Consider the following 26,483-nt stretch of genomic DNA (forward strand, 5'->3'; position numbering starts at 1 on the left):
TTGTTCAGCCTCTCTCCAATTTGTGTAGAATGGCAGGCAATCTTCTCCAAGAATACCTTACAGCTCAGAATGAGATTCCAGTGCCCCCAAGTCCAGCCGTTTTGCAGCAGTGGCGACCCCCTAATCATGACATTTATAAGGTTAATTTTGATGTGGCTACCTTCAGCTCATCCCATGCAACAAACATTGGAGTGATTGTGAGTGATTGTGTTGGGGAAGCTATAGGAGCTCTTTCAATGCCTATTCCCCTGCCTCAATCCGTAGCAAATGTAGAGGCTTTTGCTTACCGTAGAGCTATGCAATTCGCAGCAGAGATTGGCTTGTCTTGGGTTGTGTTTGAAGATGATTAACTTGTGATCATCAATGCACTTACCAAAGCTACTGGTGAACTGACTAGTTATGGAACTGTATTAGAGGACATTTGTGCACTAATTTCAGGTTTTTAGTTGAATTTAAGCATGTACCCCATAATTGTAATTCAGTCACTGATGATCTAGCAAAGATAGTGAGCTTTGTGTTAGGTCTGCAGGTTTGGTTGGAAGACATTCCCTCAGACATTGTCCCTCTTGTGTTAAGGGATGTCAATAATTTGTTTTGTTTTCAATAACTTCCCAGGCTTCAAGGTCTGGTTTCTCAAAAAAAAAGAAACAATTTCGTTAATTTTAACCAAATAAATAGATTAATCATGTGGTACATGGCGTCACGGATTGCATATAAATCAACAGAATTAGACAGCAATAAGGTGATGAAGAAATAGAAAACCCAAGGAATACTATCTAAGTAAAAGAACCATTAGAGAAAACATAAAGGTAGAGGCCAAGAAGTGACCAATTAGCTTGAGTACCGAACTCAATTACCTAAAAAAGAATACAGGGTTTAGTCGCTAGCTTATCAAAACATGATCCATGTCACGGTCATAGAAACAACCCCTAAACAGAAGTTAATTTACTTTGATCTATTAATGTTTCCAAAACAAGAGGAAAGAGGGAAGAACTTGGGCTTTAGCATTAGTCACTAAAGCCACCACTGAAGGGACAAAATACTAATTGTATAGTGAAAGCATAATGTTGCTTTGATGTCAATTATTTCATTCAGAAACCACGGTTTGTGGTTTTTAAGAAGAACATCAACAAACCTAAGAATCTGGAATGCATTACTACACATGTTTGGAAAGGCAATCATTAAGGAAATTCTCTGCACAAATGTGTGGAATCCTAGTTGTGAATTCTATTTTGAAGGAAAATTATTACATATTTTCAGAGTGCAACAAAATGATGAATAAGTCAGTTTCTTAGTGTGGTTGTAGCCTATGAGTCTATGACAATCTTTAGGGGCTTTGATGGAGGCGCGAGAGGAGTCTTGAAACAACCCTCTTTGTAGCTACATGCTACACCTCTATTCTCGCAACGGGCTATGGTTACATCGAGGGATTTTTAGAAATAAAAATAGTAAATAAGAAGAAATTTTTGGTTATACTTCAAGGAATAACCGGGATCTCCTTAACAAGTAAAGCTTGATTTTTACTAAAATATTATGATATCTATTTATTGTTCATAAAAGGCCTTATATAGGGTTACAACTAAATATTAAAACAAACCAACACCTAAAAGATAGAAATAATTCCTACAATTTCCATCCTATTAAATAACAAATACTTTGAATATATTGAAATAATAGATAACAACCAATATAGCTAAGATAAAGCTAACTCCTAAGCAATTTAAACTATCATATAACTTATTATATTGAGATCGTCCTCTCTTGTCATAGAAAGTCTCATTTGTGAGGCTTGAACTCAGTTGGTTCAATTGTACAAGTGATTGGTGATTGCTATTTATGATACTAATGATAACCTATAGAGGCTTTGTTGGTAAAGGAGTTTCAGTCTTGTGGCTCGACCAAATTCAAACTAAAGTGAAAATTTATTGCGGTCTGGCATAATATGGTTTAAATCTTTTAATCCTATGCACAATTTAGAATAGGACTTAACTAATTAAATGACTTTGCAAATATGTTTATACTCGACCTATAGCACGATATATATATATATATATATATATATATATATATATATATAGAGAGAGAGAGAGAGAGAGAGAGAGAGAGAGAGAGAGAGGACATAACTTTGGCCTTTTTCATGTCAAGTTTAAAGAATTAGGAATTCTTGTAGGGAGAGACATTTCCTTTATTGTATTTAGGGTTTGGCTTTCATGAGATTGCATTTGTATCACCTTTGTAATTTTCTTGTTTTTTTAGTGAACTTTCTCTTTAAACGCTTCTTATGGAACCATGTAAATATGTGTTTCATGTGTAATTGTTTCTTTAATCATTCTATTTTTACTTAATGTAAACTCCATGCTCACAAAAAATTGATACAAAAACTTCTGCTATTTCAACAATTTTCAAGCCAAATATAATTGAATGCATAGTTATTAAACCAGAATCGATCACACTGATTGGATTGGTAATGAACTTGTACCTAAGCAAATCTAGTTGTTTAATTAGACCACTTATGCTAGCTATAGAATTAGTAAAACCTTGCAAACCACTAAGATTTTTGCAACCTGTGTAACCCATATGGGTTGTTTTCACCTTTTTGTAATTTTATACTAAATGACTTTTGTAGGTCCACTATACTACTATTTTCTAAATAACAAGTGTAATGAAAACATAGGATTTTATATAGGGATTTCAATAATTTAAACCTGCCCCCATGGATACCCACCCCTAATAGGACGGGTTTTACCCACACCGCAAAGCAAATGAGGCAGGGATTGGAGTTAACATTTTTCCTTGAACTCGTGTTGTTTATATTTTAAAATTTTAAAAATATTCTTATAGGAATTTTTTATAAGGCATATATATGTGCTTTATCTTCCAAACTATAAATTTATGATGGCATTTGATGTGTTTTTATTTTTTTTATCAGGAGTTCATATTTTAATGTTTTAAATTTTAAATTTTTTAAATTTTAACTATTGTATTGCTATGTTTGAATTTTTAATGTTTTTTTAATACTTGAATTGTTGTTGTAAGGACACAAATTGCACCAGGACCCAATAATATGGAGGGAACCAGCCCAAGGAGCCCAAAACAATAAAATGTGTAGAGAGTGGGCTTCAAATCAAAGTTTATGAATATTGGATAATGTAAATGTTAGGCTTAATTGTTACACTCATGCATCATAACACAAAATTTCTTCAGACAAAGGCTGAGGACCATTTGTATTACTGTTCAGTGTCAATACAAGGTAAGATGGTTCTTCCTCCCCCTTCTTTCTATCCTTCATCCCCTTTTATATCATCTTTTTCCTCCTCTTCTTCTTCCACATGTGGATCAAAGTCTTCATTTGGATACTTGTCCCATCACTTCTTCCCCTGAAGTCTTTGGTGGTAGATGGAAGACTGAATTATAACGTTCAGGCATCACTTCCTCATTAATGAGGCCAGAGAAGTAGTTGCAGAGCCTTTAATGCGGTGGTAGCAGCTTTATCCTAGATATTTCGCATCCTCCCTTCTCATCTCTTACCCCACTATTTTCATCTTTATGCTCTGGATTTTCAGGTGTAACACCCTTGAACTGCCAGATCACCCTTTCCCACCTCGGCTACAGATAGCCGAGAATGTTTCCATCCTCGGCTATAGGTAGTCGAGAACATTTCCATCCTTAGACATCCTACTTTGGAATGTCTTATCCAACCATGACTTCTTCCTCTTCCCACATTGTCTCATACACAGGCGTTCCTTATCCTTGAGCCAATTAACACTTTCAGGTAAGACTTTTAGCTTTACGAGTACCCTTGGGCCAGCCCAACATAGATTACGGGCCTATTGACCCTACAGTTATATTATTATTTTTTTTGAGAAGGTTTTATAATGTTAGAACTTGTTTTTAGATATTTTACACGTTTTAAATTAAATTTTACTTACTTTTATATAAACAAATTTGAGTGTGGCAAAGGATGGATACCTGCATGTACCCACTAGAACGGGGCCAAGGAAAGAAATTCCGCCATGAAGCGAGAGTAGGGTGGTAGCAAGGACTAGAAAACCCACCATATTACTAGATGACCCAACTCCATGATTGAGTTTACATCTGGTTCGAATTTAATAACTATGATAGAATGCTATTCAATATATATATGTTCAGATAAAAAGTTAATCTTTCTAGAACAAATGTTAGTTTTCATTTAAAAAAATATACAATTAATAAAATGAATCACATTACAATAATTTTTTACACTTATTTCACAATTGGAATAATTCAAAAATTGCCACAACAGAAACAATGAATCACACGCAAAAAATATGACAGACCGGAGGAATAATAGAACAAGAATCTAAACTTAATTGACTCAAGGTATTGAAATTGTGCAAGAATTAGTTTATAGCACTGCATATCCTTCTAATTTGCCCAGCTGAACCAGTGAGAGGACCAATATCTCCCATTTTAATCATGGCAGATGCAAAATCAGACTTAAAAGTAGCAGGGCTCCTACTATATTCTGAGACAATACTGTCTGTGCTTCCTCCGCTAAAAAGGATTTGATCTGATTGAAGGAGACCCTTCTTTCGCAGTAAATTCTTGAAGTAATTGTTGTCAAAAGAATTTGGTGTCACCAAGTCAAGTGGTGCCAAGTTTGAATCCCCAGGTTTTCCCGTAGTAGCAGGACAACGACGCTTTCGTGTGCTAGCAAATCCAACATCGATGTCACTCGCATTATTGTATATCCGACCACGAAATGAAGAACATTGAGCTTGCCCTAGTGTGTGGGAACCTGTATTAGAACAACGGTATGTTCATCTTTGAGACCTTCATTATATACATGCAACTAAAAGATTAAAAGGATATCTTAGGTGTTGTATTTATTCTAAGTTCTAACCTGACAATGCAACCATGTCTCTTGCACTGAGCCCTTTGGTAGCGAAACGAGATATTAGACTATCAAGGCCGTCAGTAAATCTTGGAAGTTCTTGTTCAGCTAGAGAGGAACTTGCAGTGGTGGAATCTCTTCTTCCAAGCTTCACTGACCAAGATGGACCACCAACCTGTTTTCCAAAGAGATTCTTATCAAAAAAAAAAATTTCATAATTGATTTTTTATAAAGAGACAATGTACTTGATCGAGAGATTTCAATAAGCTTGTAAATGAATGTTTTTAAAAGTCTTATAAGTTGGTGTCATTGATATATAGATCCCTATTAGTGGAACAAGGGTTCAAATCCCCCTCCCCTATTTTGTTACAATTAATTATGAGATAAAAAATAAATGTTTGATTTATTTTTTTTGTGATTAGTGATGAGGATTATATATTAAATTTTTATTGCAGTACCCCTAGCATTATATACATATATAGACAGACATACAAATATATAGAGTAAGAAGAGTGAGGATTTATATATAGTACTCACAGCAACGGAAGCATCTCGAGCAGCCACTGCAAGAATATCTGCGCAAGATACAACTCCAGGGCATATCTTCTCTACCTGAGCTTTTGCACTGTCTATGACCTCATAACCTCTTGCAGAACCCTTATTTTGCACAGCATTCCTTTCGCCATCTTCTAGTAAAATTGATGCATCACAGCCCTGCACAGCCAAGCTAGCCTTTAAATTTTAATGCTTAAATGGCATATTTGGGGAAAGAAGCTAGAGAAACCGGCAAAGGACACAGTACGTACCTGAACAAAGCAATCGTGAAAATGGAGACGAATTAGAGATGCCGCCATTCTACGTTCTCGTGAAACAGCTGTTCTAATAGCATTCCGAATTGTACTTAGTCCGTTTGGACAGTTCTGGTCATAAAATGTAGAAGATAGATGCGCTTTGCATGTAGTGCTCAAAAGGAGCAACAAGAACACAACTGTCGCAGTGCTTGCATGGGAAATGAAAGAATTTCTCATTGAACTAATTAGATTTAACGAAATAAGAGAGCGAGCTAGCTGCTACTTATGCAATATATGAGTTTCAACTTAAAAGAAAGTGCAATGGAGTGAAGATGGAGAATGAAGCTTAAGGCACACCAATTTATAGAGAAGTATGGTTGGTACATTAATTAGGGTCACTATGCCATAACGCGTGGAAGCATCAGCTTCAGCCTTCAAATATGTGACCAATTCTCCTTTGATTGGCGTAAAGTGTCAACGTAATAAACTTGGAAAATTCCCGCATATATTAAAATATGGATAAGTCAAAGATGTATACAATATCAACTCTGAAAGTTCTACTGGATACTGAGTCTTTGGCCGATTGTAATAAATGAGTAAACGCGAAAAATTGTTTATAACTCGAAAATATTGTGCAATTTCTGTAGGGATGATGATTTGTATGGGAATAGTGGTGTGCTATTTACATTGACAAGTCAAGCACCAAATTTACTCAACGCGCGGATGCGCTGCCAAATTGTCATTACCCCAAAACTGCCCTCACGGTCAGACAAGGGTGATAGAAATTCCCATAAATAAAATGTTATTACCCATTAAATAAAAAGAGAAAAATATTACGTAATAAACTTAAATAAACATTACATAATAGTACTTGACATGATTACATAAACAAAAAAACATAATTTTAAAATTTAGGAAAAAAATAAATATTATTTTGAGAGACCACTAATTATTGTAAAAAAAACTATAAATATATTAATATATATATGTGACCAATTCCAATTAGAACATGTCTACTTTTGAGAATTTTAGTTCATAACAAACTCTACTATTAGAAGCCTTCTAATTTTACAAATCATCTAATTATTTTTTTATTTTTTATGCATATTTTCTTCTCTTTTATTTATTTATTAATTTATGCTTATTTTTATCCGATGGTACCTGATTCTTTTTCTTCCTCTCCTCCTTTTAGTCTCTCAAATCTAATTGTCTCTCTTCAAGCTAGAAGCCTCTACCTCTATCACTCTCTTTCTCTAAGCATTTATACAACATCATTCCGTATAAAACCACGAAAAGTTATATACTTATCATTTGTCCGGTGTTAAATCACAACCCCAGTGAAGTATAGTATGTATAGATCAAAAGATTGCAAATTTCTAAATTGAACTGACAAATTTTTGACTTTATATGGATGTTTATGTCCATCATTTTGTAATCAATTATATCCATCTATTAAACCTACGAGTAAGTCTACTACTCTAAACCTACTGAACTTAAAAAGTAATGTAAAATATCAGTCTCACACCCAAACAGTGGTCTAAAGCCACCGATAGATTCACAATTTTTTTTTAGTAATATTTTATATTATTATTTTTAATATTGTTTTGTCAAATATTAAACTATTCAGTATTCAACCATTTAGGATAATTTACATAAATAATGTGTTTAGAGGTTCATATATATATATATATATATATACTTACACATATAAACTTAAGTCTTTGACTTTTTGTAAACTTCTCCAAAACTTGCCATGTCATTATCATTTTTTAATTTTTTTAACAAAATTTTATTTTATAATTTTTTTTAATTCTTATCTTCTTCTCCTATAATTTCTAAGTTAATAAAAATTTTAATTTGATTACAATCTAAATTCTTCTACTACACTTTATTTGTTCATATCCTATCAAATTCTATTTCTATTTTTTGGATAAATAATAAAACAAAAGCAGTCACAGCCCACCATTACGGTCTTTTATTTATTTATTTAAAATGTGCATCCTACTTGGTTGATACTTATACAATACATATGGGAAACTATTTTAAATTATAAAATAATTTTTCTATTAACTTTTAATTAATAGTTTTTTCATATAGAACTCTCTAATTTTTTAAAAATATATGTGATTTTAAATTTAACTATTACATGCATTGCATGGGTTAGGGACTAGTTATATTAAAAATTTTAAAAAAAATCTTTTTATTTTATTTTATTAATTTACACTAATTGACACTTTATGATATTTCTAACGAAAATGTTCAAGATTTAAATCCACCATCCTTGTTGTCCTAAGTTAACTATGAAATTTTTTTTTTTTTTTTAAATGTGTGGTTTTTTTTTTTTTTTTTTGAAAACTTGAAATATCTACTCATTTTAGAATAAATAGTTTTAGTTTCTATTTCTAAACATAAGATCATCAATATGTCTTAAGGAGAAGAATTTTTTTCCAGGTGGTTCAATCCTTGGCACTGGCAACTGGTTTAGCCAGTTTTTGTGGCTATGGAGTCGTAATTCAGGGCAATATTTGGCCAAAACACTATAGCTGCATTAAGGGTGTTTTGGTCCTATTGGATAACCAACTTAAACTAAATCCTTGTAGCATTTATCAGATCAGTCTCATCAAATATTTAACTAAACTAACTCAAAAAACTTTACTTTTTATAGATTAACTATCTATATATTTTATGTAAAAATATCATACTCAATATTTATTTTCTTTTGCAATAAAAATTTTTCTTTATTTCTTAATTCATTTAAATAATTATTTTTTCTTTCTTGTCTCTCCTCTCAACATACATTGCCACCACCGTACCATAGCCACTAGCCAGCCACCTTCCAGCACCACCATATACAAGCCAAGTTTAAACTCAAACAAAACCACCAAAAGACAACACCACCACCCAAAGGCAACCACCACAAGACAACACCACCCGCCATATACAACCCAAGGTTTTAAACCCAAACACAACCACCGCCAACACCATGTACAACACCCAAGATCAAACCATCAGCCACTTTGCTGATCAAACCAATATCACTGCATTGCATCACCACCGCCATACCAAAACCAAAAACAAGGTCACGGCACCACGCCACCACAACCAAACCAAAATCAAACACCCAAGATCAAACCATTAGCCACCACTCAAGATCAAACACCCAAGATTAAACCATCACAGAACCACGCCACCATTGCCAAACCGAGCCAGAGAACCTCGAGCCACCAAATCCAGCGGTGATCCTATCTCGCCGAATTAGCAGTAACGTGAGAGAGAGAGAGAGAGAGAGAGAGAGAGAGAGAGAGAGAGGATAGACCACCACGACAACTCACCACCACCATCGCCCCCTGCGCCGATGTTCAAACCAACAACGGATTTGCTTTGATCCGTGCCTTAAGAGAGAGAGAGAGAGAGAGAGAGAGAGAGAGAGAGAGAGTTGAAGCAAAAATACAATGCTCTAATCCGTGCTTCTTTTTTACATACACTCTGATCCGTGGCTTAAGAGAGAGAGAGAGAGAAAGGACAAAGCAAGAGAGAAGAAGAAGACAAGATGGAAGAGAGAGAGAGAGACAGTTGAAGCAGAAATACAGTTTTAAAAACTAAATTTTGGCTTTGGTGAGGAAAGTGTGTCGCCATAAGTGGCGTGTCACTGCTCCTAGCCAAGTATTTTAGACCAACTTGAGACTGTTGTGTGGATTTTTTTTAGTTTTTAGTTGTATATTTGTTAAAATATTCAAATAGTTAGACTGATGCAAATGCTACATCAACAGATTGGAGTTGGGTATCATATATCATTGAATATAAACATGTTTAATGCATCATCAATCAACTAAATATTTGGATATGCAAGTACTACTACTTGGTTCAAGGTTTATACCTACATGTACGGTCAATACAGGTTCGATTGTTCTTCGAGATCGTAATTGACGAGCACAATCAATGCTCTTCTCGGTTGGTTGAGAATTTGGGCTTCACCTCATTCCTTCAAGCTAGCTTTTAAAAGTTGGGTATCACTGGGACGGATTCATTCACCTCCTTCCCCCCCCCCCCCTCTCAAATTTTGAAAATAGATCAATAGTGTATATATATATATAACTACCTAATTTTTAGCAATTTGACTCAATAAAATTAAACTTGTCATTTTAAACTCAAAGAAAAAGCTCATAAAAAAAAATTAATGATCTAAAATTCAAAAAATAAATTAAAAAGCCCAAAAATATTAACTCAACAACAAAATTGATAATAAAAAGTAAAAGAAAACTTAGCCCAATCAACAAATTTACCATAAAATGAGCCCAGCCCTTTAAAAGATTTGAAACAAAATCAATGTGAATCTTACATACCAAATCTTTCCATCAAATTCCAAAAAAATCAAACTAAACTAAACTAAACGTGAGAGACAGAGAGGGTGAAAGATGTGCGCTTGAGTGTCGAGACTTGAGCTCTTGACAATAAGTGTCAAACTTGTTGGACTTATGAGATCAAGTGTATGGATGCAACAACGGTGAGCCTCTTAGATCCAATAGTACGTTAAGGAAGTAAGGGACGCAAGAAAAAATAATTTAATTGTGATTTGATTGGATTTCTAGACTTCAAGTAGGTTCAAATAAGAAAGAAGAAATTTTTTTTAATTGTAATTTGATTTATAACTGAGATAGTATGTGATCAATTTGAATAGGTTGTATAAAAAAATAATTTTTATAGAACCAAGATAATGGGTAATGGTTGTAACCCACTAACCATAAATTTTTTTACTTGACACTAATTTTTATTTGTTAACCTTTTTTTTTAAGAAATATTTGTTTACTTTAAACTTTATTTACATTTTTTTGTTTTGGTTTGTGGAGCATATCTATTTGGTTTTTTTGGTTAGGGATTAATTTCTAATAAAGTACTATACTTGTAAGATATGAAAACAACAAAGCTACTTAAAAATAAATAAATAAATAATAGTTTTTTTATATATATATATAAGATAGAATTCTACTCTAGCCTAATCTAAGTGTATATGTGTATGATGCTCCTTCCTGGAGACTTGAATCCTAGCCCCTGCCCCCCACACCCCACAAACACTTATACTTGTAGAGTGACCATCGCACCAAGAGTATGCGGTGGTATAAATAATAGTTTTACTTCAATGAAATTGATATTATTTCATTGTAGCATAATAAATGTAATGAAAGTGGATGAGCTTACATTAAGCTTCCCCCAAAATTTAATTCCTGACTCCGTCTATGCTTATCACCCTTCAACACTACTTGACACTACTCCAGCATTTACAACATCGTGTATTAAATATTAATCAAGAATTAAAGTGAGCAATGCATACGTATACATAACCACAGAACCCTTCAGTTTCCCTATGTTATTGGGCACGTAAACGACACTCCCCATTTACAACCATTTTTGGAAGCTCACTTGTCCATCTCTTCTGCTTCTCAATGTCCGTATAAATAACACATATATACCGAGTTGTATATATGTGTTTGATGCAATTTCAGGCTCTTCAACTAATCCGAGTTGTATACTATATATGGCTTAGCTAGAAGAGATGATTCAATAATGTGTTTGATGCAATTTCAGGCTTTCAAGTTGACGAGAGATAAAATTAAAGGAGCCATAGAAAGAGAGTGAAAAAAAAAATGGAAGGTGAATGTTCTAAGAAGAAGAAAGCAACTTCTAACAAGCTTAGTTTGATTGATGTAGTCTTTTCGTGGTGTCTTGAAGATGTTCTAAACAAGGATCTCTATATGAACAAGGTCAGGTTTTGGGTTTTTTTTTTTTTTTTTTTCATTTCTGTTTTTCTGTTAGATGCGTCCATTTATAAATTTTATTTTCCATTATTGTTGTGAAGCACAAATTATATTTTCCTGATAGTATTTTTTGTTTAAAATCTTTACATTTAGGGTGTGTACATTACATGATATTGTGGACTGTGGACGTGCATATCTGAATTGTGCATGTAGTCTCAACTATGATTAGATTTTTGTATTGCATAACACCTAAATATTTTTCCAGTCAAAGAAGTGAATACTAACAATAGATCACATATTGATTTTGCAAGTTTTTTTTTTTAAAAAAGGTGATTTTATCCCCTCCGAAAAGAAAAGTAACGACAAAAAATAATAATAATAAATAAATAAATAATAAAAACTACTGTAAAAAAAAGAAATTGAGGTTCGTTCAAGATTTCAAATAAATTGGGCTTATCTAGGCCCAAAAAAAACGAAAAGATAGTAAATAAATAAAAATGGCACCCAAAAATAGTAACGAAAAAAGAGGGCCATGCATTATTATAGTTCTTAGATTTCTAATCTAAATTTGGTTGAATTTCGATTTTAATTCATTTTAATCAATCAATGGTTTTTCAAAGCAACTGTAAATAAATTTTGTAAACTAAATACTTGTGTCTGGATAATCAGATCTATATATGAGATATGGGTGGTGTTTTTATTGGGCAAACACAACATTTTGTTTTTAAAGTTCACTTGACGTTTCAATTTTATTTCCTAAAGTTTCAAAATAGTAGTAACTAAATCCTTGAAGAGTGTAAAATGATCCAATTTTATTTTTATACTAATACTGATATCATATGACTGCATATTTACAGTGAAAACTATTCTACGTTGATCTAGCTGTATTATTAGAAAATAAACAATTTATTGCGAAATTTGTTGGGTCATTATATGTATTGATTCAAATATTCACCTTATCTACTTAATTCATATCTTAGAACTGAAGCAAATTGGCATCATAGTGGGAGTCACTAAGTAAAAACATTACATCCGATTGAATTTTTCAATTCCTTCTCATTTATTGGCAAATCTTATATTCAATACATCTAACCACCCTCTCACATACACACCCCATATTAGAGGATGATTACTTGAATTCTAACACAGTATCCTTTTTTTTTTTGTTATTAGAAAGTCACGAACTGAATACACACACAAGGGAGTGGAAACTCGAATTTAATATTACACAACTCATAACATACAAAAGCCAATAACTCTTGAATGTTGTGTGAAGGATACGGTATCCTTATTCCTAATAATAAAGCTTATGTTTACTATATAGGCCTTAAAAATTGATTTAGTTTAGAGCATAAAATAAAAGGGTCCGTATTAAGAATTAATAAATGTTCAATTATGAACTGTAATTCACACTTCTCAAAAAATAAAACACAAGTGTTAATAATACATTGACTTACATACACAAATTCATTAGGGTTGTGTGTGATTTTTTTATATATGTATATAGTTTGACTTTATTTTTTGAAAATTTTATAAAAATAATAAAACATTATATATATATATATATATATATATATTATATATATCTTAAGGCATTTTTAACCAAATCCTATATAAAATAAGTAATGAAGAGAAGCCTAATAAAACTATTGCTCTATAATGAAATCTAAATCAATAACTTTTGTTACATTCTTATAGGTGGAAAAAATACCAGAATCATTTCGGTCGGTGCAACAGTACTTCGGCTCATTTATCTTTTCCCTTTTGGAAGAGACACGTGCGGAACAGTCTTCAAGTTTGGACTTTATATCCTCAGCACCTTATGCTGGTGTAAACTCCCTTGAGGAATGTGGAGAATGTGTATATCACGTTAAGGTTGACCAGTGGATGTACGAGTGTAGTACCAGTGAGCCATACAAAATGTTCCCTGGAGACATTTTAGTTTTCACAGATAGCAAACCTCAAACTATTTCTGACTTAAAACAAGAGGGAGGAACATGGACTTTAGCATTAGTCACTGAATGGACATGTACTGAGTTTACAGTCAAAGCATCATGTTGCATTAATGAAGTCCAGTCTTTCATCCATAAACCAAACTTTGTGGCTTTCTTGAGGAACATTACAACAAGCCGAAATATATGGAATGCACTGCACATGTTTGGAAATCTATCAATCGTCAAGGAAGTGCTCTACACAAATAATGTGATAAGATGTTTGGAAATCGCATTTTGTCCAGTGGATGTATAAGCCTAATCTATTTAAATACAATTATACTTTTTTTAGTATCAGAGAGGAGAGATTAAAAATTATTCTGGATGGAATTTCATTAATTATTACCTAACACAAGATTATTCTTATTCTTATGTATTAGTCGGACTAATATATTGTTGGTAATCTTGTCTACACCAAAACTTAATTGTTATCTTATTTTGATGATAAAGTGTAATCATTGTGGAACCAATGCCATCTATTCAAATTCTATCGTATCTACTAAAAAATAAAAACAAATAAATACATTTTCCCAATTTTCTGGTTTAAGGTACTTATCGACTCTCTTTAAATAATTTCTTATTCAATAACTCTATATATAACATTTTCTTCCATTTGTCCTTTATTTTTCTTTTCTTTCTCAGAATTTGCAATCAAATTTAAATGTTTAGCTTTTGTATTGCATCAGGTACTCTTAAGTACATAGAAACTTAAAATGACATTTTAATTATGAATAACAGGCTGAGGAAAATTGTTCACTATGTTCTGGAAAAAATTATTTTATCCAGAATGAAGAAATCTACACAACTTTACTGTTTAAGCTAAATGATTCGCAAAGGGAGGCAATTCTTGCTTCTCTTCATAAATTTCAGTGTTATCACAAGTCATCAGTTGAACTTATATGGGGGGTCCCCCGGGGACAGGGAAGACGATGACATTAAGTATCTTGCTCTTTATTCTCCAAAGAATGAGTTGTAGGACCCTTGTATGTGCACCAACAAATGTTGCAATTACAGAAGCAGCATGTCATCTGCTAAAACTGGTGAAAGCTTCACCTGAAGCTGGATCTATAAGTGAAGCTTTGTTATGTTCGTTGGGTAATATTCTCTTTATGGGGAGCGAAGACCTGTTGGAAGTTGCTTCAGACGTTAAAGAGATACATTTGAATTACCGTGTTGAAAGGCTTTTAGAGGTGCTGGGACCATTGAAAGGTTTAAGGCATTATTCTTGTTCAATGATTGAATTTCTTGAAGGGTGCGTTTCACAATACCATATTTTCATGGATGGTGAATTGATGGAAAAGAAAGAGCGCAACAGTGTGAAGAATTATAGCAAAGGAGAATGTAAAACCTTTCTTGAATTTGTAATAGAAAGATTCACATCAATTGCCATATTGCTAAGAAGATCGATCTCTATTTTCTGTACTCATATAGCCCGCAGCTTCATATTGGATCATAATTTTGAGACAATGGTTTCAATTATGAGGGTACTTGATACTTTTGAAACTTTGTTGTCTCAGAATACCATAAATTGTGAAGAGCTGCTGGTGCAATTTTCTAATCACAAGAATACTGAGAGTTGTCATAACTCTTTTAAGTGTATATCAACCTTGCTGAACATGAAAAGGGGTGAATGCATTTACATTCTCAAGGTACTGCTGACGGCTCTTGATTCACTTGACCTTCCAAGTGCTATGGATCCCAGCTCAGTGAAGAAATTCTGTTTTCAGACAGCTTCCTTAATATTTTGCACTGCCTCTAGTTCTGATATGCTGCATTCACTTAATATGAAACCACTGGAATTGTTGCTCATTGATGAATCCGCACAATTGAAAGAGTGTGAATTGATCATACCATTGCAACTGCCTGGCCTTAGGCATGCTATTCTTTTCGGTGATCACTGTCAGTTACCTGCAATGGTTAATTGCAATGTAAGTAAATGCTCCTTGGTCATATTTCTTACTAAGTTAAAACATGAGGTTTCCTAAAGAAAGTTTTTAACGTCATTTTTTTTTTTTTTCATTTTCATGTATGATTGTGTATATCTTATCTATGAATTTAATGTATTTTTATTTTGCTATTTTGCTCTTGTAATAGGTTTCTGCCAGAGCTGGCTTTGGGAGAAGTTTATTTGAACGATTGAGTCTTATGGGCCATTCAAAGCACTTTTTGAATATCCAGTACAGGATGCATCCACTTATAAGTTTCTTCCCTAATTCCAAATTCTATGGCAATAAGATTGTAGATGCACCAAATGCTAAAAGAGGTTTTGTAAAACGCTATCTTCTGGGTCAAATATTTGGCTCATATTCTTTCATAAATATTTCTTGTGGGATAGAAGAACCGGATGGTGTTCACCATAGCTGGAAAAATATGGTTGAAGTTGCTGTTATAATAAAAGTAGTGAATAATCTGTATAAAGGTATTTAACTAGTGAGGCAGGTGTTAATGTCTAGGTTGAATGTGGTTTTATCGTCCTATTCATTAGAATTCATGGATCTGATTTTTATTGTCAAACTAAGATAATCGACTAAATAATGCATACAAAGCTTGCCCTTTTGAGTTTGTCATGTTTCTCATCTTTCTACTCCAATGTTTTTATTTTATTATGAGAATAGAATGGTGTTAATAAGGAAATAGTTAAACTAATAATTGAAGATTATTAAAATGATTCTTGAATAATATCAAAGTTACATTAAATTTAATAAAAGCTATTTTATCTACTAGAACATTACAGCAAAATCAACACAGATTTAGCTACATCCTTTCAGCTTCTTCTCTATACATAACCACCACTAGTTCGTGCTTATTATCTCTCCTCTCTTGAAAAATAGTTCATCAAGTTGAGGCATTATGTTCTTCTTTCCTCTAATATTATTAATTTTCCTTCTCAGCATGGAATGGGTCAGAGCAGAAGCTTAGCATTGGTGTTATATCTCCATACACTGCGCAAGTTATTGCAGTCCAAGAGCAAATTGGGAAAAAGTATGAAAACCTCGATGGATTTGCAGTAAAGGTGAAGTCAATTGAAGGGTTCCAAGGTGGAGAAGCAGATATCATAATCCTATCTACTGTAAATAATAAATAATAAAACAAAAGAAGCCACCACCCACCATTACGGTCTTTTTATTTATTTATTTAAAATGTGCATCTTACTTAGTTGATACTTATACAATACATATGAAAAACTATTTTAAATTATAAAATAATTTTTCTATTAACTTTTAATTAATAGTTTTTTCATATAGGTCTCTCTTTTTTTTTTTTAATATATGTGATTTTAAATTTAACTATCATATGTATTACACGAATTAGCGACTAGTTATATTAAAAACTAAAACAAATCTTTTTATTTTATTTTCTTGATTTACACTAATTGACACTGTATGATATTTTTAACGAAAATGTTCAAGATTTAAATCCACCATCCTTGTTGTCCTAAGTTAACTATGAAATTTTATTTCATTATTTTTTAAATGTGTGGTTTTTTTTAGTCCAAATATGTCAATTTGCACCTCAGACATTAAGACCCTGATGCTACAGTCTTTGAGTCGTTGACAAATTTGTCTCTAATCTCCATAACATTGATTGAAGAAAAAATTTCCAGGCAATATGCATAAAAATACTGACAGCTTTCTTAGTAAAATTTTAAAAGTCCATAATCTTATATCAGGCAATATAATCAGAGCAACAGAGACCTAAAAAAATAAAGCCTGCATGTTAGCAAATGTCATATCAATTTATATTGGACAAAAAATTTGAAGAGTCCTACATAAATAAACACAAAAATAAATACCACTAGACTTGTCTTGTTCCTTGCAAATATTAGAGCTGCAGCATCTGATAAACATTTTGTACTCCCCCAGACATTTCTAGTTTCAGTCCCACACCTGTATAGAAATTAGAAAGCGGCCACCCTCAGCATCCACAATGACAGTTTTCCTTGGCATGGCATAGTTTGCAATACATGAGTTGTCATCGATTAAAGCATGAACTTGCCACCTATCGCCCTACCCCAAGTCACTGGTAATAGTATAAAGGATGAACTTACTCCAAACATATTATAATCCCAGCTGGGTGAAGATGCCAAAACAGTTGCAGTGTAATCCCTAATATGCTTCACAAACTTGTCAAGCACCACTTGAAGAGATTCCTAATAATATCCAAATATTTCTGAATGTTAATGTCCTCAAACTGCTCAAGAGCTCATAAAAACTTTAACACTTTCCTTAAAAATCAATGATTGACAAAAATTTACACGAGTCCACATATCTCAATCTAATTTCAACTGGCATAATCGCTACATTTTCCAATTTTCTCTCAAAAATGAATGTTGTATACACATTATCTTGCCTACCCTGCCACATCAGCTAAGATGGGCATTTTTTGATACATTCCTTATTTAACATATTATCAATATTTCCACAATAATAAAACCCCTATTGGAGAAAATCAGCATACATTTTTCAATGCCAAAGTTGTCACCCTTACTGACTGTCGAAGTGAGACGGCATCATCTTTTAATCCTGCTACATAGCCGACAGTCAAAGCAATCCTATTATATCTATTTCTTATGTACCCACCAAATTCCTCGTCTGCAGCACTAGCACTATCTTTCCATTTGACCTACAACAACATTTACGTAAAATAATAAATAAAAAATTCAATAAAAGTAAAATCCTTATTCTTCTGTGACAACTTCCCCAGAAAATGACAATTTACCAATAAAAAGTACCCAACAAAAGAAGAAAAGAGATATAAACCTCTCTAAATTCATTGGTAAGAGCATCTCTCCCAATTATTCCACTAGCAACAGTAATAATTAATGGAGTACTCTGCCCCAATCTCTTTGTTATCTGCATTAGAATCATTAACAACAAATTAAGTAACAATTTAAAAAGGCCAAAATACACTTTTTGTCTTTGAAATTTGATTTAAGTTCAATTTTGGTCCCTCAAATTTAAAAAATTGCAATTCCATCCATGAAAAACTCAAAATGTATCAATTTTGTCATTCAATCTATTTGCCATTAAAGAAATTGCAGTATTGGTAAACGAAACAAAGTGCTGATGCGTTAAAAAGATGAGATGGCCTAAAATAAATTTAAAAGAAGGAAAATGTTAACATGACTAGTGACACAAAAGTTTACAACTTTATCACCGCTAGTGAGTTAACATATTGTGACCGGTGTATAATAGAACTATCAATGAAGAGTTTATACTCACCATCTAGAAGTGATGTTTCACAAATTAATTACAACTTAACACCTCAACAATTTATGAAAGAGAAATATAAAAAATGCCAAAGTTATTATAAATATTTTACTACACAAGACTTACAAACTTAAGTGGTTATACTGGGTTCCAGTCAGTTTAACTGGTAACATCTTCGATTGTTGAATAAAGATCTGAATTCATTCTCCACTTACACCAAACACCGATTGGTGTCTTACTCTGATGATAAAAAGATCAATCATAAGAAGCAGACGACATAGATTAAAACTCTAAGTGGCAATAAATGTGATTATTGATTCAACACATAATAAATAAATGTCTTAATACTACTTTGTGATTGGTGATACATCAGCTTACATGTAAGGTGTTGGGAAATTTAGACATCGGTTGATAGAATTAACAAGTTTTAAACCCAAGTTGTTAATTAGATTTATTATGCATAAAACTTGTTAAAATAAACAAACATCAATATCATGTCAAAATCATATACAGCAGAAAAATAAATAAGACAAGATATGATAACCCAAGAAAACCAATGAACAAACTAGTTTTACAGTAAAAAACCTGGGGGGAAACCTTCCCAAAAAGCAATCCACTATAATAAAGAAGAGTTTCAGATCTAGTACAAAACCTTTGTCCCTAGACTCTACAATCCTCATAGATGAACTCACAGTAAAAACCTTCTACCGCTCTAGAACTTCTAAACTCTTCAATATATGAACGCCACTCTTTGATGCACGGATCCTAGTACGTGACTAGCTCCTTTACACGAATCTCAGTACGTGACTCACTCACCAATTAGAGAAGAAGATGTTGGCTGCAAAGTTCCCCACTTCATCAACAATGAAGATCAAGAAGCACTTGGTTAAAAAACCCTAAGGTGCAAAGATGTTGTAGCTTCTTTCAGAGAAAATAAGGCATCGGTCACCTTTTGCATATGTTCTCCTTGTATTCTCATGTATGATGGCCTTTAAAATAAGCCTTATACATGTCTAGGGTTGTGAGAAAATAAACCCTACACAAATACATAAGCATGGGTCGAAAATCAGATCTGAAAATTCTAATTTTCGTAACCTCGATAGATACCTCGATAGATAGTATCTGTTGAGTCTCATTAAACCTCGATAGATAGCTATCTGTCGAGTAGGTGCCGAGCTAAAATAAATTAGCTCTTATTCACTTGTTTCTTGGACAGACTTGTATGGTTTTAACACTTGATCTTGAAACCTTATTTCTTGAAGTATTAAAAATAAATTAGCTCTTATTCACAAGTAAAGTGTGTTTTGTCAAAGGATTAGCCAATTACATAAAATAATGACATATGTTCTTAACAAGTGAACCACATATGTCCTAACATAAGGTTTATGTACTTCTCAAAAAAAAAAAATTAAAAAGCTTGTAAGGTTATGTAAAATTGGTAATATCACAGTTATCAATAGCATTACCCTATAAAAATATGAAAAGCTTTTGTCTCTAGCGTTGTTGAAATATTAAAACTACTACTAATTTTACTATAAAAAATTACAAATTGAGATGAGAATGAATATGATTGGTACTACATCAACAACATAATAAATAAATTTCTTAATTATCATTTTTTTTGTTATGTGTTTAAAAATTGATCTATTTTTTTGTTGGTAAGGCTTATGTAGTAAAATTTATAATATCTCTAACATCACTTTTGTAAATAGAAATTTCAAAGATAAAAGTGCAACTTTTTCAATTTAAGTAACAAAAATCCAACTTACAATTAGTATTAATAAGAATCGATTTAATCACTTGATTTTTCTTCAATTGTCAAGTTAGTCCTTAAAGTTGAATTGTTAATCAAGTCAAAATGAGCCAATCTTGATCATTTTGTCCAAATTTGTTTGCAAATAAAGTATTTTCAACATTTTTAGAAAATAATACTCATTGACCAAAAATATCAATTAAATGGTGCAGTTTAATTTTACAAAGTAACAAAAATTAAACTTTAAAAAGCAATAACTTTATTAGTGAAGTAAAAGGCAAGAGATAAAAATAAATTTAGCCTAATAATAAAATTAGGAATAAGAGTAAGATTAGATTCTCAAAAAAGAAAAAAAAGAAAAGAAAAAGAAAGTAAGATTAAGATGAAACAACAAGCTTAAAAGCCTCGACATGTTTGTGTTTGTATCCTATACATGCAATAGCAAAATGAGGTCAAATCGTCTTGGAGAGCACCTTATGATGAACCTCTTGCACACCATCAATCTATCAAAATTAAAGATAGAAATTATGTTATTAATTCAAATAATTGATGCAACCCAGTAATGCTATATATGATTTGAATAAAATAGTAAAAAATTATTATGATTATGCGTAGAGAGAGTATGAGTGAGCACATAGGTGGAGGGGTTGAAAGAGTAAGAGAGAGCAGAAGAGAGCGTCGGGGTAGAAAGGATGTGATTGCAAACTTTGTTCCTACTTTTGCTAACGCACTCCGCTGATGCGAACGACAACACCGGTAGCTTCTCCAAAATCTTCTCCAATATATCGTCGTTTATGATCAGTTCCAACGACCTTCCTCTATTTTTGGAGTTGGAGGCCTCGCCGGTGCCGCAGCTCATCATCGCTGTTGACTTTTCAATCAAAAATGCTTTGCTCTCGACAATTACTCTCTCTCTCTCTCTCTCTCTCTCTCTCTCTCTCTCTCTCTCTCTCTCTCTCTCTCTCTCTGTGCACCTCCACTGCTTTTACAAAGCCAAATTATTGTGCGTTGGGAAATAGTTTGGCTACACGTGGTGCATTGTCTTTTGTCTTCTCTTTTTCTTTTTCTTTTTCTTTTTTTAAAAAAACTTTGGAGTGGATTCTTATGCTAGGAGCTAGCTTTTATAGATTTTTTTTTTTTCATAATGACACTGATTTTCAAACAATTTTGTAAGTTAGCATGTTTTCAAAACTATTTAGAAAACTAACATCTCAAGGGCAATAAACTCGATTTCGATGTTCTAAATCGAGTATAATGAACTTAATTTCAACATAGAACTTTAGCCTATTGGACTTAATTTCTTTTAAATTTCAAAATTCAACTTTGGTTCTTACCTTCGACAAACTTTAGCAAAACTCAATTCTAGCAAAACCTAGGTCAAATCTGATCCGAGCAAAGCCCAGGTGAGCTTTGGTGGGAAACGAGAGATATGGAACAAGAAAAAGTGAGAGAGAACCACCAATCTTATCCAATCAACTCTAGGAACTCCAATCCAATCTGATCCCAACAACTCTAACAAAACCTGTGTGATCCGATCCGAGCAAAACCCCAAGTGGGTCTTGGGTTTGTTGATTTCGTTGTTTCTCTTTGGTTGTTGTGTTTGATTGTTGGAGAAGAAAAGTTTTGGAAATGAGTTGTGTTTGATTGTTTGAGAAGAAGATTTTTTGGTTGTTTCTCTTCGTTGTTTTTGTTTTTGTTGTGAGTACCAATTTGAACAACTCGATTTCAATTTGATAGAAAATGAGTCTGCTAGGCTCGATTTTAGCATTCCAAAATTGAGTTTATTACACTCGAGATGTTAGTTTCCTAAATAATTTTGAAAACGTACTAATTAACAAAATTGTTTGAAGATTAGTGTTACTTTGAAATAAAAACCCAGTTTTTATCTTATGTCTATTTTCAATACAGGGACTAAAGTTCTTCCATCCAAAGAAAATAATTAAACATTTTTATGGATTTAACTCCGCAAAATCAATGGAATGAAAAATATTATACGTTATTTAATGAAATTTGTATATTAGATGTTTTAATGATATTAGTTGAAACTACAAAATTGTTGACAAGAATATATGAATTAGCAATGACTATATTCAAAATGGACTAACATAACTGAAAATACAGAAACTATACAATAACCAAAACAAAAATTTAGAGAAAAATACCCAAAAAAATCAAATCATGTCAAAAATCAAAATTAAAAAGTATAATTCATAATTAATAAAATTTTTAAAAATAATAAAATAATTGAAAATGAGGACTTCTTTTTGGGGAATGGGAACTAGTGGGGGTGTTTAATTGTAGGGAGGGTTTAGGTATGTGGATTCGATTGCAAACGCGGTTCCGTGATTTGCTAATGTACACAGTTGATGCGAAGGTTAAGCCAGGTACCTCCCTAGAATGTTCTGCAATAAGTCTTGGTCAATGAGAGACCCTTGCCCCTCCACCTCCAATAATGGCAGTGTCGGTACCACCACACATTTCATGTGTAGTTGTGGACTACCCAAAACCCAATGTATTGTAAAAATGTAATCTTTTTTTTTTCTTTTCCTTTTTTTTGAGGAACCGATAAGAAAAATGTGATCTAATTTTGTGTAATAGATTGTTCATTTATGACACTACCATTATGACATAATCCAATTCCTGAGAATCAGTCACTAACATTATGAATTTATGATACTATGAGATTCAGTACATTTGATTACAAAATCAGGTTCTCTTCGGAATTTGAGTATAGGGAGTATCTAAAACCATAAATTCTCAACTCAGCTGGATTTGCATGTTGATTACTTAGCCTGATTTGCATTTAACATTCTATTTGTTTTGAAGTAAAATATTTTCAAGTGCTTAGTATGACAAGTAAAATTTTCAAGCAAAGCACCAAAATTGGTGGCTCAACTTTGACAACCGGATTGTTGCTAGAGCCATCTCTACAATAATTAGACCGCTAGCACCAATTGTCGAAATGGTGTCTTCAGCCACCAGATTGCTAACACTAGTGGTCAGAATGACAACTTTAGTTTTTGGACCTTCAACACCGGTCATTGAAATGGTGTCTTCAATGACAAGACCGCCAACACTGGTTGTTGGAGCAGTGGCTCCAATGATCAAACCTTGGCATTAGTCGTAGAAGTGATGGCTTTGATTATCGCCAGAGCAGCAACTCCAACCACTGAACCGTCAGCATCGGTCACTAGAGTGGTGGCTCTAACCACCAAATTGTTGGCCCCAGCTACCTAGCACACCAAACCGATGACCTAGCCACCAGAATAAATAAGCCACTGTGCATTTTCGAAAAATATTTTACCAAATTTTTAAAGATAAAACATTTTATAAAAGATTTTACAGTTGATGGGGTATGATAAAATGCAACTCCAGCATCATCCATGGAGGTCGTCCAGGACAAGACCAGGAAAGCAAATGTTGAAAGAACCTCGTCCTGGGAGATTGTCCTTGCAGGAGAATACTTGGATGAGGTTCTCATGGTAGGATTTTACAAAACTTCACCATCTCGTCCAAGGGAGCCATCAACCTTGTCATTACAAAGTCGTCCATAAGGGAATGACCTTCCTGGGAAGCGAAGTACGCTCGACAGAAGGACCCCTGGATGAGCCTTTGGCACTTAGGAAAATTCCTGAGTGTGCACGACGACTCCTTATTACATGCATAACTTCCAGTGACCGTTATGTGAGAAAAACGTAACTCCTAAGCAGTTGTGGAGTTATCCCTGACCCCTCACACCTCCTCAAATCTAGGGAAGATTACGAGTTTGATAACTGTCTTTAGGACACTATATAAACGCTCATTCAAACCAAACAAAGGTAGGTTTTACATTTCCCAAAAAGTTGGAACTCTAAAATTATAAAGAGAAAACTAACTTTGCCATCAGAGGGTTCTTGGCCGGCGACCCCAGTCACCTTTGATTGCTTTTCTTCCTTTTTCAAGCCATCAAGACAGCCAGTAGTCCTTTCAAGTCTGAAGCATCCAGTCTACTGATTTTCTTCGCATCATTAGTTGGCACCGTCTGTGGGGAAGAGTGTTCTTTTCGTTCGATTATCTATTTTCAACAATTAGCCTTTCCTAGACAAAAGGCTGAATGGTTCGAACAAGATCAAGGGCTACCAACCCAGGCCACCAAGAGAGTAGGGATGCTTCTAGTAATCCCCTCCGCGATCATCAGTCAGCGCCTATCATGCAACCGCCTTCTGTTCATCATATACAGTCCATGGCTACTGCTATGGCGAAATTGACCCATCAAAATCAAGAGTTGAACAGGGAGATCAATCTGAGGAGGCAATGCTATGATGGGTACACGAAAGGACAAGCTCAAAGGCAAGAAGGTGGAGGAGAAAATGTTAAGTCCGAAAATCAGTCAAGGGGTACTACTTCAAGAGGAGTGCCACACTTGGAGAGGGAGATGAACCAAATGAGAAAAGCCATGGATGAAATGAAGGAGAATATGAGGCAGGTGAACCCTGTGAATGATTTAGTTCACCAAACGGACTCCCCTTTCACGGCTTCCATCAACAGTCACCCCTTACCCCTGAAATTCAAAATGCCTTCCTTGGATTCGTATGACGGAAATCATGACCCATGTGATCACATCGCTACCTTCAAAATGACCATGCACCTTTAAGGGGTCCCGGACGAGATTATGTGCAGAGCATTCCCCACCACGCTTAAGGGACCAGTGCGCGTGTGGTTCAGCAAAATACCCCCAAACTTTGTAGGTTCATTTGAGGAGTTGAGTAAGTTGTTCGTCAATAATTTTATTGGAGGGCAATGCCATAAGCGTTCCTCTTCTAGTTTGTTAACTATAGAGCAAGGGGAAAATGAGAGTTTGCTGTCCTTCATTACCCAGTTCAATAGAGAAGCCTTGACGGTGAATGAAATGGACTACAAGTTGTTATTGACCGCCTTTAACAATGGGGTCAACTCTGACTTGTTCAATAAGCTCTACGAACAGGAACCTCAAACCATGGCCGAACTCGTCCATTTAGCCCAAAATTTCATGAATGCTGAGGACGCTATCATAGCCAAGAAGAGAAAGAGAGTAAAGCGCTTGGAAGCAGGTGACCAGCATTATCTAAATCAGGGTCCTCGTTCAAAGAAGGCTCAGGCAGAAGAGAAAAAAGAAAAGGATGGTATGAAGGCAAGTTCCTCAGCAAGAAATCAACAATACACACCCCTAAATTTGCCACTAGAGCAAGTGCTTATGCAAATCAAGGATAATCTATCCTTGAAGTGGCCAGAGAAAACGAAAGGAGATCCTAATAAGCGCAATAAAGTATTGCCGATTTCACAGAGACCATAGGCACGACACAGATGAGTGTTTTGATCTGAAGCAGTAGATTGAGAATCTTATCAGGCAAGGGAAGTTGAGGAATTTCCTTGGACGAGATTAGAGAGACGAGAAACTGAAAGCCAAGGTGGAAGAGTCATCACGACCCCCACTTGGAGAAATAAGAGTCATTATAGGAGGAACCTCGGCAGCTCAATCGTCCAAGTCAAAGAAAACATACCTGAAGGTGGTGCAAAACGTCCAGCTATCTGGACGACCTCCCAGGACGAGGGAAGCAAACGAGCAAGCCATCACGTTCACAGACGAGGATGCTGGACGAGTTCACCACCCATACGATGACGTGATAGTTATTACCCTACTCATTACTGATTAGATGACTAGGAGGATGTTGGTAGACAATGGCAGTTCGGCGAACATTCTGTATTACCCCACCTTCCAACAAATGAGGCTAGGACGAGATCAACTTCGACCAGTGAATTCGCCATTGGTAGGATTTGGAGGAATGAAGGTGCAGCTTGTGGGCACTATCACATTACCAGTGATGGTTGGAGCTATCCGCAACAGATAACCAAAGAGGTAAACTTTCTTGTTGTTGATTGTGCATCGTCATATAATGCTATTATTGGAAGGCCAACTTTAAATAGTTGGAAGACGGTAACCTCTACCTATCATTTGTCTATCAAATTCCCGACTGAGCACAGAGTGGGTCTAATGCAAGGAGATCAGTTAGCTGCCAGAAAGTGCTACCTAGCCATATTGGCGATGGACGAGCACGTACAGACAATGAGCATAGACAAGAGAAGGATCATAGTG

General features: G+C 34.1%; 2 protein-coding genes across 2 annotated transcripts; one reads left to right on the top strand and one right to left on the bottom strand.

Moving 5' to 3' along the window:
- Positions 1 to 4,248: 4,248 nt before the first annotated feature.
- LOC142629303 (lignin-forming anionic peroxidase-like) lies at positions 4,249 to 5,938 on the bottom strand. Its single transcript, XM_075803262.1, has 4 exons — positions 5,680 to 5,938; positions 5,411 to 5,587; positions 4,883 to 5,048; positions 4,249 to 4,777 (listed from the first exon to the last, which is right to left on the bottom strand). Exons 1-4 carry the CDS (start codon positions 5,899 to 5,901, stop codon positions 4,380 to 4,382), a joined length of 963 nt encoding a protein of 320 aa, XP_075659377.1. The 5' UTR covers positions 5,902 to 5,938; the 3' UTR covers positions 4,249 to 4,379.
- Positions 5,939 to 14,307: 8,369 nt separating this feature from the next.
- LOC142628776 (uncharacterized) lies at positions 14,308 to 16,493 on the top strand. The gene is made up of 3 exons (XM_075802815.1): positions 14,308 to 15,336; positions 15,503 to 15,827; positions 16,300 to 16,493. The coding sequence occupies exons 1-3, from the start codon at positions 14,308 to 14,310 to the stop codon at positions 16,491 to 16,493; spliced, it is 1,548 nt and encodes a 515-aa protein (XP_075658930.1).
- The last annotated feature ends 9,990 nt before the right edge of the window (positions 16,494 to 26,483 follow it).

Source organism: Castanea sativa, chromosome 3 (genome assembly GCF_040712315.1).
Source record: "Castanea sativa cultivar Marrone di Chiusa Pesio chromosome 3, ASM4071231v1".
In the NCBI taxonomy this organism is placed as follows: Eukaryota; Viridiplantae; Streptophyta; class Magnoliopsida; order Fagales; family Fagaceae; genus Castanea; species Castanea sativa.